General features: G+C 39.2%; 2 protein-coding genes and 2 pseudogenes across 2 annotated transcripts; 3 read left to right on the forward strand and 1 right to left on the reverse strand.

Moving 5' to 3' along the window:
- Positions 1 to 1,151: 1,151 nt before the first annotated feature.
- LOC149006829 (pentatricopeptide repeat-containing protein At3g28660-like) lies at positions 1,152 to 5,286 on the reverse strand. The gene has a single exon (XM_089165201.1). The coding sequence runs from the start codon at positions 5,204 to 5,206 to the stop codon at positions 3,695 to 3,697; it is 1,512 nt and encodes a 503-aa protein (XP_089021327.1). The 5' UTR covers positions 5,207 to 5,286; the 3' UTR covers positions 1,152 to 3,694.
- RPD1 (Ubiquitin carboxyl-terminal hydrolase family protein) lies at positions 5,027 to 9,607 on the forward strand. Its single transcript, XM_089165199.1, has 2 exons — positions 5,027 to 7,116; positions 8,875 to 9,607. The coding sequence occupies exon 1, from the start codon at positions 5,486 to 5,488 to the stop codon at positions 7,013 to 7,015; it is 1,530 nt and encodes a 509-aa protein (XP_089021325.1). The 5' UTR covers positions 5,027 to 5,485; the 3' UTR covers positions 7,016 to 7,116; positions 8,875 to 9,607.
- Positions 9,608 to 9,724: 117 nt separating this feature from the next.
- LOC149006831 (pentatricopeptide repeat-containing protein At1g18900-like) lies at positions 9,725 to 10,523 on the forward strand (annotated as a pseudogene).
- Positions 10,524 to 10,677: 154 nt separating this feature from the next.
- On the forward strand, positions 10,678 to 12,188 carry LOC149006832 (uncharacterized; annotated as a pseudogene).
- The last annotated feature ends 1,983 nt before the right edge of the window (positions 12,189 to 14,171 follow it).

The raw sequence follows: 14,171 nt of genomic DNA on the forward strand, positions 1-14,171 counted from the left end.
TCAATTTTATATGTGGGCCCCACATAAAATGTATGATGAAAAAAAATGTCAAAGGAGCACTACAAAGAGGTGATCCAGACTCTTGGATGAGTTCCATAGTTTGCCTCCCACTGCATTATGTTTTGTTCATCCAAACTCTATATATTTGACATCTAGTATTAAATACTAAATAGTGAAAGAGAGAAAGTCTATAATGTAAGTTTACTGCAGGTCCACAAACTAATGCAAGTATGCAACAGCTTCGACTCAAACACAAAGACTGCCCAGTTTACATGTAGACATTGAGGCAGGACAACTACCAAAACTATCATCATCCTGCATGGGAACTACAGTATGGAAACAACTCATATAGGAAAGCAAGGGGAATATGCATTAACAAGTGAAATACCAAGCACCACCTACATTCTAAAAATGCAAATTTTCTTGTATTATTGTTTAGTCATTGTATAGTGTACTGAAAGAGAGGGGAGAAAAAGTGTACATGCAAGCATTCTCTGTGCAGCAACCAGAGTATAGTTCTAACAACCTTTCAAGAAGGATGTCTGTGTTACAAAATAAGCAGCCACCATCTTTCCTTTATTTCTTGCCACAACTTGAAAACTGAATAGGAACCTATACAAACAAGTCAAATTGATACTTGCCAAGAAGTATGGATAAGGTTACTAACAAACAAAATTGGTGATGATCAGATCCACCATCATGGTCACTTCAAGGCACAGATGTCCCAAGGCCATGAACCTACCTCCCTGTTTGGCATGTTTAGTAGGATCTCGAACCTTGGGTCAATCAAGTGCTTCAAAGATAGCCACTTTTATTACTTGACTGCCTCAATTAGTCCTTCAGATAGATCCAAAATTATGTTTAGCCCACCCATTAAACAGATTCCACTTGACGATGAAGAGCATCATGCCAATGTACCAATACTTGTTTCTGTACATACCCACAGAATAGAGCATTACTCAATTAAAAAATTGGAGCTTTTTCATTCAAGTTCACTTCATACCAAATGAATCATGGACCTAAAGTTACAGTAAGCTCAAAATGAAACGAATAAATAAATAAACAATACTACCTTCTAAAGGAAAATTGAAATTTATCACAAGAAGTTTTTCTACTCCAGCAGGTCCACAGAGTATCTCAGTTATCAGCATAATATTGCCCATAGCTTCAATAATAGTATTGTTAAGAATTTATGTAATAAGGGTACTTAAGGAACTAGTTTATTGCTTAATTGTAACTTCCAAAGCAAGAAGCATATGCCTGTGGAAGTTGTGGTATTTTCCTTCTGATATTTGAAAATTATAGATTCACCTTTACAAGATGAAAGGTGGCTTGAGCACAAAAAAGATTGGAGCATTATGATAATACCCCTAAAGGTGCACTGGATGAAAATCCAATGTGCAGTGCATCTAGAGGAGCATGTATGCTGTGATGTGAAAGAGTGTTGCCACCTAGATCAAATTCTAGGACTAAATGGTGTCCCTCCTTTGTATGAGGCACTAAATTATATCCAGAACTCAATCTATGGGTAAGTGTCAGGTTAGGCTTGGGGAAAGTGTAGATACCCGTAGAATGCCTAGCCAAAACCAGCCTTCCTATAACAAATTTTTATTATATACTAGTAGTATATGTGTTATGCATCTAATTTACCTAATTTGGGGAGTTTTAACTCCTAGACCATCTCTAGATTTTGATCTGCGGAGTCTCTTCCATGAAATCCATTTCATCCTTGAGTCTCCTTTTGCTTGGTCCCAAAAGAACTTGGCAGAAACCTTTCAAATAAAATCATACCAGCATGAGAAAAGGCAACTTAAGCATTATTTGCTTACCAGCAGTGTAAGCAGCTACACTCTTGTGCTTTGGATATGCTCACAACTTTTGTCTCAGATATCCTTGAATAGATTTGATTTGTTTCCCAATTGCCAAAGGCAATCATAGATATTTTTGAGGACCAACCCAATGGTTGATATGAAGAATTCTTGAGAACCATCCCTTGAATCCTGTGCCATGTTAGGTTAACCACTTGCCTAAAATAGATTTAAAAGCAGCCTTGGAGAACAAGAAAATTTTCGAAGGTGTAATGCTGATAGGTGAATAAAATCATCTAATAGGATTGTTGGAAGCTGTGGGAGCACAAGTCTTGGACGTACGTGGGAATATATCACCGGCAATAGGGGGTTCCCCTGTCAAATCCCTCTTGAGGGTACAGATGGAACCACATAAAGAATCAAGGAGAATGAAGTTAATCAATTTTGATGCAAGCCATTACCATTTGAATCCAGTGGCTCTGAAAGCCAAGCTGAAGAAACAGTTGCTCTATTGAACCCTGTTCAAGCTCACTGGAGGCTTCTTTTGACATCCAATTCTAGAGCAACAAACCTTTTCTTGCCCTTTTTTCTTGCCACGGATGAAATGATAGACAACGTGGGCTAAATAAACATTGACTAAAATGAAATGCCAGGAATAAATGCTGATTGACGAGCATCATAGTGAGGGAGAATCTCCTTGAGCTGCGTGACCATAATCTCAGAGATCAGTTTTGTGGGGAATGCCAGGTCGAGTTATAGGGCAACAATCCTCAACAGTTGAGGGGCAACTCTTCTTAGGTATATAGAAGATTAGACTTTTGTTGAATTGAACAGGCACAGTCCTGGAACCACAGAACTAGTAAACAAAACTCAAAGAAGTTAGATGAAGATAATGGAGGCCATCTTAACCTGATGGCTTTGTAGGCATCATGCTAAGCAGAGGATGCTTCACTTCTATAGCACCAAGGCATGTGCATAAGATATGGTTCATCTCATCTGAAACTTTAGGAGAGATTCAATCATACAACTCCATATATATTGAAGAAAGTTAAGTCAAATCTTCCCAAAAGAGTATGAATGCTGGAAGCAGTTGAGGTACTCTGTTTTATCCTCTGGCTGGGTAGTAGGCCAGTTATCATCCCCCTTCTCGATGTTGAGGATTTTGTTGGCACATCTCCTTTGCATTCTAAGGGCATGAAAGAAAGAGGTGTTGAGGAATCAAGGATTCAATCACTGAATTTGAGATTTCACTTTCCAAAAATCGTCCTTGATTTGAGGGTTGAATACCAATTATAAATTTCCAAAAACTTAAGCATTCCAAATCTTGAATCTACCTCTGGAGTTCCTTTGTTTTTGTTGGAGAGTTTGAGATGCTGCTCCACTATATCCTGGGTTCTTGACTAGCTGAGCAACATTTTTACAATTTGGGTGTCAAAGCCCTGTTTCTCCAAAAGGGAAGGGCCACCGTCCAGGAGTTTTACAACCTTCGGAATCCACAAGAACAGGGAAGTTCTTGGAACCCACTTTGACCTCATAAACATTGTGGATTTCATGAAATGGCATTGTCAAGTTTGTTAGCGATTGCTCTATCCAGCCTTACCCAAATGTCAATAGTCTTTCCTCATATTGTTCCATGTGAAGGTAGAAAGATTGCCAAATATTGTTGAAAATTACATTCTTCATCAATACATTGATATGCATATAACATGCATATTTACTAACCATGATCACAACCCATAAAAACTTCTCCAATTGATGGCAGCTTGAAACCATTATGGTATGATCAAATCACTACTGAAACTCTTCATCTGCTCAGAGTTTAAACAAGCATCAGTTGTAGTGATCTACTTAAAATGATTAAGAGCCTCCAGTCAACTATATTTATACTATAATTGTTGATGAATGATTTCAAATGACAATAAATTCAGCATTTCATGTATCTCATGTCGAAGGTAGTGTGCCACATCCCCTGCAACAAACTCACTAACCAGCCCATTCACCTCAATAACAGAGCACCCAGGTATTTTCTTGATTCCTTTATCACCAATCATCATTCGGATCCTACGCGCATCGTCGGATCTCTTTGCACCAAGATAGATGTTCGACAGCTGAACATAAGCCCCATCTTCCTTGGCAACATCATCGTGGTTAAGCCGTAATAATTCTTCAACTGCTAGCTCAGCAAGCTCAACGTTTCCATGGCTCCTACAACCAGTCAGCAATGAGCCCCAGACAGAAGCAAGTGGCTTCATTGGCATTCTTTTAATGAGTTCAAGTGCCTCATCTAACTGGCCTGCCCTGCAAAGCAAGTCGACTGTGCAACTATAATGCTCATGTTTTGGTGCAATACCATAAACGTCCTCCATGCTCCCTAAAAGGTGCCTGCCTTCCTCTACAAGTCCTATGTGGGTGCATGCCGTTAGAACCCCAAGAAGCACTACTGCATCCGGCATAAGCCCATCTTCCTCCTGCATTCTTTGCAAGCAGCGGAGTGCTTCTCTCGCATATCCATGCACTGCAAACCCACCAGTCATTGCAGCCCAGGAGAAGACATTTCTTCTAGGCACTTCCTCAAATGCTTCCACAGCCTTGTCAATGCATCCACACTTGCTGTACATGTCAACAAGGGCTGTTCCGATGAAAACATCCACAGTGATCCCTTTCCTCTTCTTAATGTACTCATGGATCCACATTCCTTGTTGAAGAGACCCAGATTGAGCACAAGCCGTGAGTGCAGTAGCCACACAGAACTCATCGGGCAGAACTCCGGAGAGTAGCAGACTACGGAAGACTTTCAGAGCCTCTAAGGCAAAACCAAAACGAAGATACCCCTTCATGAGTACATTCGACTGGATAACATCTCTGTTAGGAATTTCATCAAAAACCTTCTGGGCATCAACTAATAAACCACTGTCAGCATTAAATCGGACAAGGGCAGTCTGAATGTGAGAGTCGGAAGAAGCCAAACCGTTTTTAAAGACCCAGCAGTGGAGTTGCTTACCCGAAGAGACACAGGAGATGTTCGCACAAGCCGCAAGAACAAAAGGAAAAGTGTGTTGACCAGGAGTAACGCTGTCATCTAGCAACATCAGGTGGAAGTAATGAAAAGCACGTTGTGGTTCTGAACTGCGAGAGTAGGCTCTAATGAGGGTATTGTAGATGAATGCATTCGGATTTGAAGTTTGGTAGAACAGAAGAGAAGCATACGTGAGACTTCCAGAGTCGGAGAGAGCACAGAAGGAAATAAGCTTACTCAAAGCGTAATTGTTGTGGTGGAAACCATGGACGACGAAAAGCGCATGAACAGCCTTGAATTGTTGCATGTTGGAACAGCTTCCAATGAGAGACATACAACGATTCCATGCTTTGATGCTGCTTCTGTGTAAGAGTCGATCCATGCATATCAAGACTCAATCTTAAAGCCTCGAGCATCATTTGCAGTTGCAGTTGTCATTTACCCTTTTTTTTTTTAATTAAATTATTATTCAAACCTTCCCAATACTATGCCTTAATTACCACTAGCACCCCTGCCTTTGTCCCCTGGTCCTTACTGAATAAGGGTTTCACTCCAGAGATTTGCTTCATCTTCAATTCTTGAGTAGAACCCTAATGAGTTGCACTTCCAATTCTCAAAGAATTCTACGGCTACTCTCTAAGTTGTGAAAACCACAGAAACGATGCAAAATCTTAGATTTTTCGCTTATTCCCCATTTAGATTTCTCAAAATCAATCACAATCACTGCCATAAACAAACCTTGATAGCTAAGCATCACCTTTACTATGAATTTACTTGTTCCAGAGCTATGTCACAGTCCACTTCAATCCCGAAGAAACAACAGAGAGTCAGAGATCATGGATATGATAACTACATGGAAGTCTATAAGAAGATACGCAAGGTCCTTAAGTTTCAGGATATCATCCACAGTCAACCAAACCGCACCATCTGCGTTTCTCGCCTCGACACTTTAGCTCGTCGCCTCGGCTTCAAACAACATGAGGCTGGTGCGTTCATCCTCAAATTCCCCCATGTCTTTGAGATATATGAACACCCGGTTCAGAGAATCCTCTATTGTCGTCTCACCCGGAAGGCAAACCTTCAGATTGAGCAAGAAAGTCAAGCCCTTCAGGCCCAAATTCCAGATGCCATTACCCGTCTCCGTAAGCTGCTTATGTTGTCGAAAACAGCTCGCCTTCGCCTTGAACATATAAGAATTGCCCGGCGTGATTTTGGGCTTCCTGATGACTTCGAGTTCTCTGTAATTCTTAAGAATCCACAGTTCTTCCGGTTGTTTGATGCGGAAGATCCTCGGTCTAAGTATGTTGAGATAGTTGACGAAGACCCAAGTTTGGCAGTCTGTGCTATTGAGAAACTGAGGGAGAAAGAATACAGGGAAAGAGGTATTGATGCTGAAAACATAAGATTTTCTTTCATTGTTAATTTCCCTCCTGGGTTTAAGATTGGTAAATACTATAAGATTGCGGTGTGGAAGTGGCAACGGCTTCCTTACTGGTCACCATATGAGGATGTATCAGGTCATGACCTCCGTTCGCTTGAGGCACAGAAGCGCATGGAGAAGAGAGCAATTGCAACAATTCATGAGTTACTTTCGTTGACCGTGGAGAAGAAGCTTAGTCTAGAGAGGATTGCACATTTTAGAATGGCCATGGATTTACCCAGTAAGTTGAAGGAGTTTCTGCTTCAACATCAAGGGATTTTTTATATATCAACAAGAGGGAATTATGGTAAACTTCATACGGTTTTTCTTCGGGAGGCATACCGAAAGGGTGAATTGATAGAGCCAAATGATCTGTATTTGGCAAGGAGAAAATTGGCTGAGTTAATTTTGTTGAGCCCTAGGAAAGCACGTGTGGATCGGGATTTATTTGACTCTGATTGGGATGGAAGGGATGGTGAAAGGAGGGAAATCAGAAGAGATCGTGTTGAGGATAGATCTGTAGGCTTTAGGTTTGAAGATAAATTTGGGATAGGAGGAGGGCAGGAAGAGGACTTGGGCTCAGGAACTGGTACATTTGGAATTGATGGAGAGCGAGAAGCAGACTTGGGCTCAGAAACTGGTACATTGGGAATTAATGGAGAGCAAGAAGAGGATTTGGGCTCAGAAACTGGGGGAGAATCTGACTCTACTGGTGAAGAAAGTGATCATATCGAAATGTCAGATGAGGAAGATGTTCATTGTACTAAATGAATGATTTGAGATAATTTGCTGGATGTTGGACATTCTCAAAACTTAGTCTATAATCCTTGGGCTCCCCTGTCCTTCTAGAGCCTCCAGGTGGAGAGCTTGAGGTAAGTGGTACTTGCTTCATCTGTATCATTGTGGCATCATTCAAAAAAAAATCTCTAAACTAGAGCTTGAAATGTTCCAGTTGTATTATCCTGGGCTTATCCCTCCTGAGTTCTGCATGTTACACCATTCAGTGTTGAAAGTTTACTACTAGATACTTTTTATTTCTACCATCTACACTTGAATATTACCTATAAGAACTGATCATCTCCAATGGAAGTAATCAGAATACCTAGCTGAATTCCCATGGTCTAGGTGTGTTAGCTTGGTCAACATGATTCCTTCTTTTTCTTTCCCCATGGCTCATTTCTTTAATCAAATTAGCCTCCTAAACTAACACATCTGTTGATTTCAGTTACTAATTGCTTGGGTAGCCCCCCTCCCCCAAATAATTATAATAACAATAATATGCCGAAGGAAAAAGATAAGAGGTTTTGTTTTCTTGGTCTATGACTTTATGACATGTGCCCCTCAAGAAGCAAAAAACTTAAGTAGGGAGGTTGAGAACCACAAATACTTATAATTTTCCGTCTGTAAGATGAAAATTACTTCTTTAATAGTATTACCAGTTCAAATCTTGGTTTACTTGTCAATTCACTTTGCCATTAATATAATGGATTTAATTTTAGAAAAATTAAGCAAATAATAGGGTTTTGAACTGGAAAGAGTAGAGTGAGTTTTATCTTCCAAATTAAAAAACGATGAAATGGAGAGATTTTGCAGCTTATGGTTTTGAATTTTCAATGCAATGTGATATCAAGCACAAAATTCAACTCAAACATGGAAGAAATTATTTTGCATATTGTAATTGAATCACTCTTGGCAGCATTCTACATGGTATCCTTAGCTTTTGATTTATCTTTTTTTTTTTTTTTGTGAGCATGCTCCAAATTGCTGCTCTGATATAGCTTGGTACAATGAATGTGTTAGAGCTGTAGAAGGTATATGCTAGAGCTTCTGTGATGCTTAGGAAAAACCCTGTTTCTCGTTATTCCTTGTTTTGGGCAGTTCACATTCTCCTTAACCTTGTGAAGGTTAAAATTAGCTAGAAAGCACAATTTGCTGGCCTTTCACTTGGTGCCTTGTTTTAACTTACAAAGCTTCCTCCTTTTTTGGCCATTATTTATATGCTTTTTTCATTTTCTTCTAGAACTTTGGTACCGTTTTGCTTGGACAAGTCAGTTTTTATCTGTTTGGTAATAGCTATTCACATAATGAGAAAAACTTTTACTTTTTCATGTTGTTATCTGGATGGTATTATGATAATCTGTTGACTATTATTTCCCCTCGGTTGGTACAAAAGCTGTGGTGGCTGCAGCATTTCCTGTGAACTGTTTATGTTTTCTCCTTTCTTATGTCTGTCTGCAATTTGATCATCTCATTGTGAATGCTTTCATGAATATACATTCTACTCAAGTGGATCATGCTTCAAAGTTCAAATTATGAACCTGTGACAAATATGGGAGCTACAACCTCTTGGCTAAAAATGTCATATCTGAAGACCTTTGACGGACAAAAGAGCTTGTGGGTGGCAGGGTGAAAGTTAATGTAATCCTTGTAATGCTTTTATAGGTTTTATCCTGACACTTACTGATCTTGGACTACTTAATTTTCTTGTTGGCAACTTTTTTTTTTTTTTTCAATTCCATTATTCTACTTCTTCCAGAACATATATTTGCAGCAATTTATATGCTGATCTTCTAGGTCTTGACTGGTCTTAGATTTGTGTTGTCCTGAAAAGAATTTTGAAATTGTCGTAGGTACGGACACAGCTTTTGGAGGCTTTGTGCTGGAAAGTCATTCCAGAATTTGATAGGGAAAGCCACATGAACACTCTAGATGTTGGCTGGGCTCACCAATATTTCACAAAAGAATGGGAAGCCAACTGGTCTATCATACATTGTCGATTTAATTCTTCTGCATCGTTCCTGTTTCACTAATTCTAGTAGAACCATTAGTTTGTCAAAAGAAATCTTAGGAAGGGGTGAGTAACCACTAGCCAATTGTTTGTTTTAAAGTTGCAAGTTATCTTCGCCATATGACTACTATTTTTACCTTGATACTTATTAGCTTGGATGTTTCTGAGTGGCCCAATCTCTAATTCTTTTTATTGAGATTAGGAATCTGAAGTCAGGTACTATTATCAAGGCCATATCAAATCGTAATGGCATTCAACTATGTCCCAGGAGCATATGAATGACAGATAGCTGCTGGTCAATTTGCTGTTTTAGGATACCGAGCTAGTTGTTATGTTAATGGCTCAATGCCAACCAGGAAGCAGTTTTTGGTGCTTATGAGCTTTTTAGTTGCACCTATAGTACAGGAGAAGTTCTTTTAAGTTTTTAACCCTGATGCCTAGAACTAGTTTTCCTTGTCTTGCATTTTTTTTTTTTTGGGCCTTCCTTTTGCTTGATATAAGGATCAATGCAACCCGTTAATGTTAGAGATTTTATTTATTTATTTTTTATTATTATTTTTTTGGGGGGTAAGGGTTAGAGGGATTGGGAGGGGGAATCTTGGGGGCCTTGTGGTACTGTTCCCTGACTTCAACAGAGAGTTTCAACTGCATATGCTGTGGATGGTCTTGGGGGAATGGAGTTCTTATTGTGAATGACCTATCAGCAACTGATAGCCTCAGAGCACTCTTATTATCATTGCCCCTTTAATGCTGGGGACACAAGGTTCCTTTTTCTGAATAGCGGCACTAAAGCTGTTTACGTTTTGCAAATAATGTCGAGATCAAGACAGATTGGTACCATTTCCCGGTGTGCTAGATCTTTCTTCCTGAATGGTTCACTAGGTAGTCCTACAGACAGAAGTTCATGCACCCACACTGAAGATGAAAACAACTATATTTCGAAAGCAACAAAGAAGTAAAAAAGATTTGTGACCACTGAAGACTTTGGCACCAGAAAGAAGTCTTACTACTAGAAGATGAAGTAGAGAGCGGTGCTCATCTAGTTCTAAACTTCTAATGCCATCTATTCCACCCACTCCCTCTTCTTCAATATGATCTAATGATTCAATTTATGAAAGTGGCAATGTCCATTACAGCTTTGAAGGATTTGGTGCATACATCCACTCATGTTAATGATTACTTTTTCAAGGCTGGTATTATAGCCAGCTAGTCTCCTTTTCCTTTCTGATTTGGTAAATTACAATCATATATAAAGGCACTCCTCTTGTTTCAGAATTGTGTGGTTGATCTTACTAGGCCCATTTCCAACATAAGGTCATCAACTGAGCAGCCTTCTGAAGGGACTACTCCAAGACCCATGGGAAACCATCAGTTGTTATACAGGCTCTGCAACTCACTAATAGCAGGTCAACCAGGTTCATAGAATCTGGTACAGTGAAGCAAACTCACTGCTTGCTTTCAGATTACGGGAAGCCCTCAATACCCCAATGATGCTAAACCGATTCATACCACTTAATTGCTGAGTCCAATTCTAAAAGGCGGACTTGGTGCTCTATAAAAACTGGGCATGCAAATAAAATTCTGCACCTGATGAGGCGGGGGCCAGTAACAGTAGAGGCTTTGGGGACTCTGGGCTTCTCATTTGATGCCTATCATTCACTTGCTCTCAGTTTTTCTTGACTTGTGTGAAGTACCAGTGGGGAATCAAAATGATGAACATAGTTACACCAGCATGGTTGGCATTCTTGGGTGTTCCAGACAATTCAATGCCATAATCACATTGCTGGATCAATGGTCAGGGGTGGATGCTGCCCTTATATGGTTACATATAACCAACTTATTTATCATTATGGGCATGCAAATTACATGGATGAAGTAATCCATGTTTTCCACCAGATTCAAGATGCTGGATGTGAACCTGATCGAGAAACTTTTGCATGCTAATTGATATCCAAGCAAAGGCAGAGTTTCTTGATGTTGCATTTTGACGTGGATCTACGGATGCAGGAGGTGGGTCTGTGTGCCGGATACTTTACATATAGTTTAATAGTCGACTGACTTAGAAACCTGGCCAACTAGCTGCTGCTTACAAGCTGTTGTCTGAGATGATCTTTCATGGTTGCATTCCTAATTTGGTTGCGTCCAATATAATTGCTACATCGCAAGCAAAAAGAAGGAATTACGTTATTGTGTTATAGCCATACTGGGATATGCAGATTGTAGGATTCCAGCCTGTTAAGGTGACATACAACATTTTGATGGAGGTTCTTGGCCATTGTGGATGTCTTGATGAAACAGAAGCTGTCTTGGCACAAATGGAACAGAATAATTGGGTTCCTGATGAACCTGTGGTATCGTCCCCCTGAATGACTTGTGGAGAAAAGCAGACAATATTGACGAGGCTTGAGAATGATATCTAGCGATGCTCGCAACTGCTTACTACCTAATTTACAAAGATGCAATTTTTTGCGTACTTGCATTCATTAAAAGTACACTCATTTTGCCGATGTCTTTGCTATGCTCCAGAGCATGATGGAAATGGGTCTGCAACCCCGGTCACAGACATGCATTGGTCCTTGGATATTCTACCAAAGCAAAATCACCACCGGATTTGGGCTGTTATTTGAAGCTTATGGCCCTTACTGGTCATATTGCTCACATTCCTGCTGTCCCTGCCTGTTACAGAACCAGACAGGCATACGGGGGATGATGGTAGCAACTTCTTAGAACTTATGCACAGTGAGGATGTGGAAAGCAAGAAGGGACTTATGGATGTAGATTTTGGTTTTCCTTTACCAATCAGGCTTGAAGGAGGAGGCTGGCTCAGTCTGGGTGGTTACTTCACAAGAATATCTACCCAGATGAATGGAGAAAAGATCATGCTATTGGTTTATCAACCTTCATGTTATGTCAGATGGAATTGCTATTACAGCCTTGTCAATGACCTTCCCTGGTTCTGCCATCCTTTTCTATCAATATTATGACAGGATGGGGCCAATGTGGCTAGGCAATGGGATGTTCTCTTGTTATACCATCAGTGGAACAGCTGCTTCATTCTTTTAGATTCCTTTCCTTTACTGAATAGGCGACTCTGGGTGTTTTCTGGGTATGGTAAGCCTCTCAGCAGATACTTTGGTTTACTCCTACTTTGAGTGAATGCCCTTTGGTTGGTGGTGATCTGAGCTCAGCATAATTGCAGATTTTTTTGCGTGAAAAGGAGAAAGATAGTTCCTATTTTTGAATGTAATTAAATTCAAGCATGTTACTTGTGAACAACAGTTGAATCAAATGTCTTCCTGACATTGGCACATCTTGCATGCAGAAAGTTTGATGGAACTATGACTTGTATGATAAACCCTCAATGTAACTGAGGTGGTGGTTTCTGGGTATGTTTGTGCTTTCTGATCTTCATACAATTTGTGCTAATCCATACACTTTCATTGGAGTAATGGAGGAGGGGCTGGATGTGTTGGAGGGTAAGAAGAGGAAAGAAAAGCACTGTGGCCTAACTAAAAGCAATAAATCTGTAACTATAGGACTCGAGAAGTTATTCTATGCCATTATGATCCAAGCATGGCATGTCTTAAAAAAACAATCCAGGCTGGGCCAGACTGGGTTGGGCTAAGCCCGAGAGAATTGGACATGGGCTAAAATATCTCAGCCAGATTTAGGGTTGGGTCTGAATCGGGTCGAACTGAGAGGAATTGGGTTTTGAAAAACCTGACCCAACCCAGCAAAAATTGTGTGATGTCTATCTTGTGCTAATTCAGATCTTCTACCCCAATAGCCTCAAAATTAGTCCGGATCGTCTCCCTTGACCTCTGTTGACCACTAATTACAGGAGGCCCACAGGATTGGGTGATGAAGTTTTTTTATTTTTTATTTATTTTTATTTTTATTAATATTTTATTATTTTTTACTTGTGGGCCTCACATAATTTGTGGTTGTAATGCCATCAGAGGACTACTGTGTGCTCTTCCCGTTAGGGAAAATCCACACTACCTCAAAACTCTTTCTCACAGCTCATCTGACACACTGACTATCTAGGCTTATTTATTTTAGGCAGATTGTAAGAGAAAATTTTGAGGTACGGAAAGAAAAAAGAAGAAATAATAATAATAATTTAATCAAATAAATGACTAGAATTTGTAATGCTATTGTTTAGGTTTCTTGCGGCATTAGGGTTTTATACCATGGTAATTAGATGTCACACTTTAATCTAAGAAAATCAAATTGAGTGGCGTGTGACTTTCTCATAGTGGATTTGTAGAAATTTATTTCTTTATTTGGATAATGGAGGTTTCCTATTTGCTAAGTTCATATGATACATAAAGAACATTAATTATATTATATCAACAGACATTAAGATTCATATAATAAGATGATAAAAAAATGAAAATTATCTATTTAATGTTTGTGATCTTAGCAAAGTTGTTTTATCATCCAACATATAAATGCATTCTTTTCTTTATGAGTTAGGTTAGAAGAAGTTAAAACATCTTACTAGTTACTAAACAAAAAGTTTAGATCTTGGCTTTTGTTATTATTATCTTATAGAAAGTGATGAATCAATTGAATGCAGGGTGGCTTTATGTGACGTGTTAATCTTCTCAACTTATACATTTTTTTTTTATAAAAAGAATAACATAATCATGTCGTGGTATATTTTTTTGGGTAAGATGGAGTGCTTACACTTGACGTAGAATGCATGAAACACCAGTTTTATCCGTTGAAATAAAAATTTATTTATTTTGAGCAAATTACATAGCACTCGCTCATAGTTTGACAACAATTTCCCCTTAAGTGCATTTATTGATTGAAGAATAACCAAGTTTGTTTAAATTACGCTTATGTTGCGATGACTTCATAAATAAAGGGTGACACCAAGTGTGAAAGAAAACTTTGCCCTGCAATACACATGTTTAGGACAAGAGTCGAATTTTGCTCGACTTTGTTAGTGTTTATAGGTGGATTCTCTTTCCACGTATATAATGAAAGAATGTGATTAGCATTTTCATTTGGCCTTGCATACAGAATGGCCCAGTGTTTACTTATTGAACTCATTGCAGTAGAGTAATGATCACCTCCTTTTGACTGAATGATGAGTCAACATTAGAAGAAAACTTTAGAAAAATTACA

This window comes from Hakea prostrata, chromosome 8 (genome assembly GCF_041222555.1).
Source record: "Hakea prostrata isolate BN-2017 chromosome 8, UWA_Hpros_2, whole genome shotgun sequence".
Taxonomy (NCBI): Eukaryota; Viridiplantae; Streptophyta; class Magnoliopsida; order Proteales; family Proteaceae; genus Hakea; species Hakea prostrata.

What these genes read in the sequence shown, in the direction of transcription:
- LOC149006829 (XM_089165201.1), bottom strand. Translation starts at nt 5,206, where the DNA reads ATGGATCGACTCTTACACAGAAGCAGCATCAAAGCATGGAATCGTTGT.
- RPD1 (XM_089165199.1), top strand. Translation starts at nt 5,486, where the DNA reads ATGCAAAATCTTAGATTTTTCGCTTATTCCCCATTTAGATTTCTCAAA.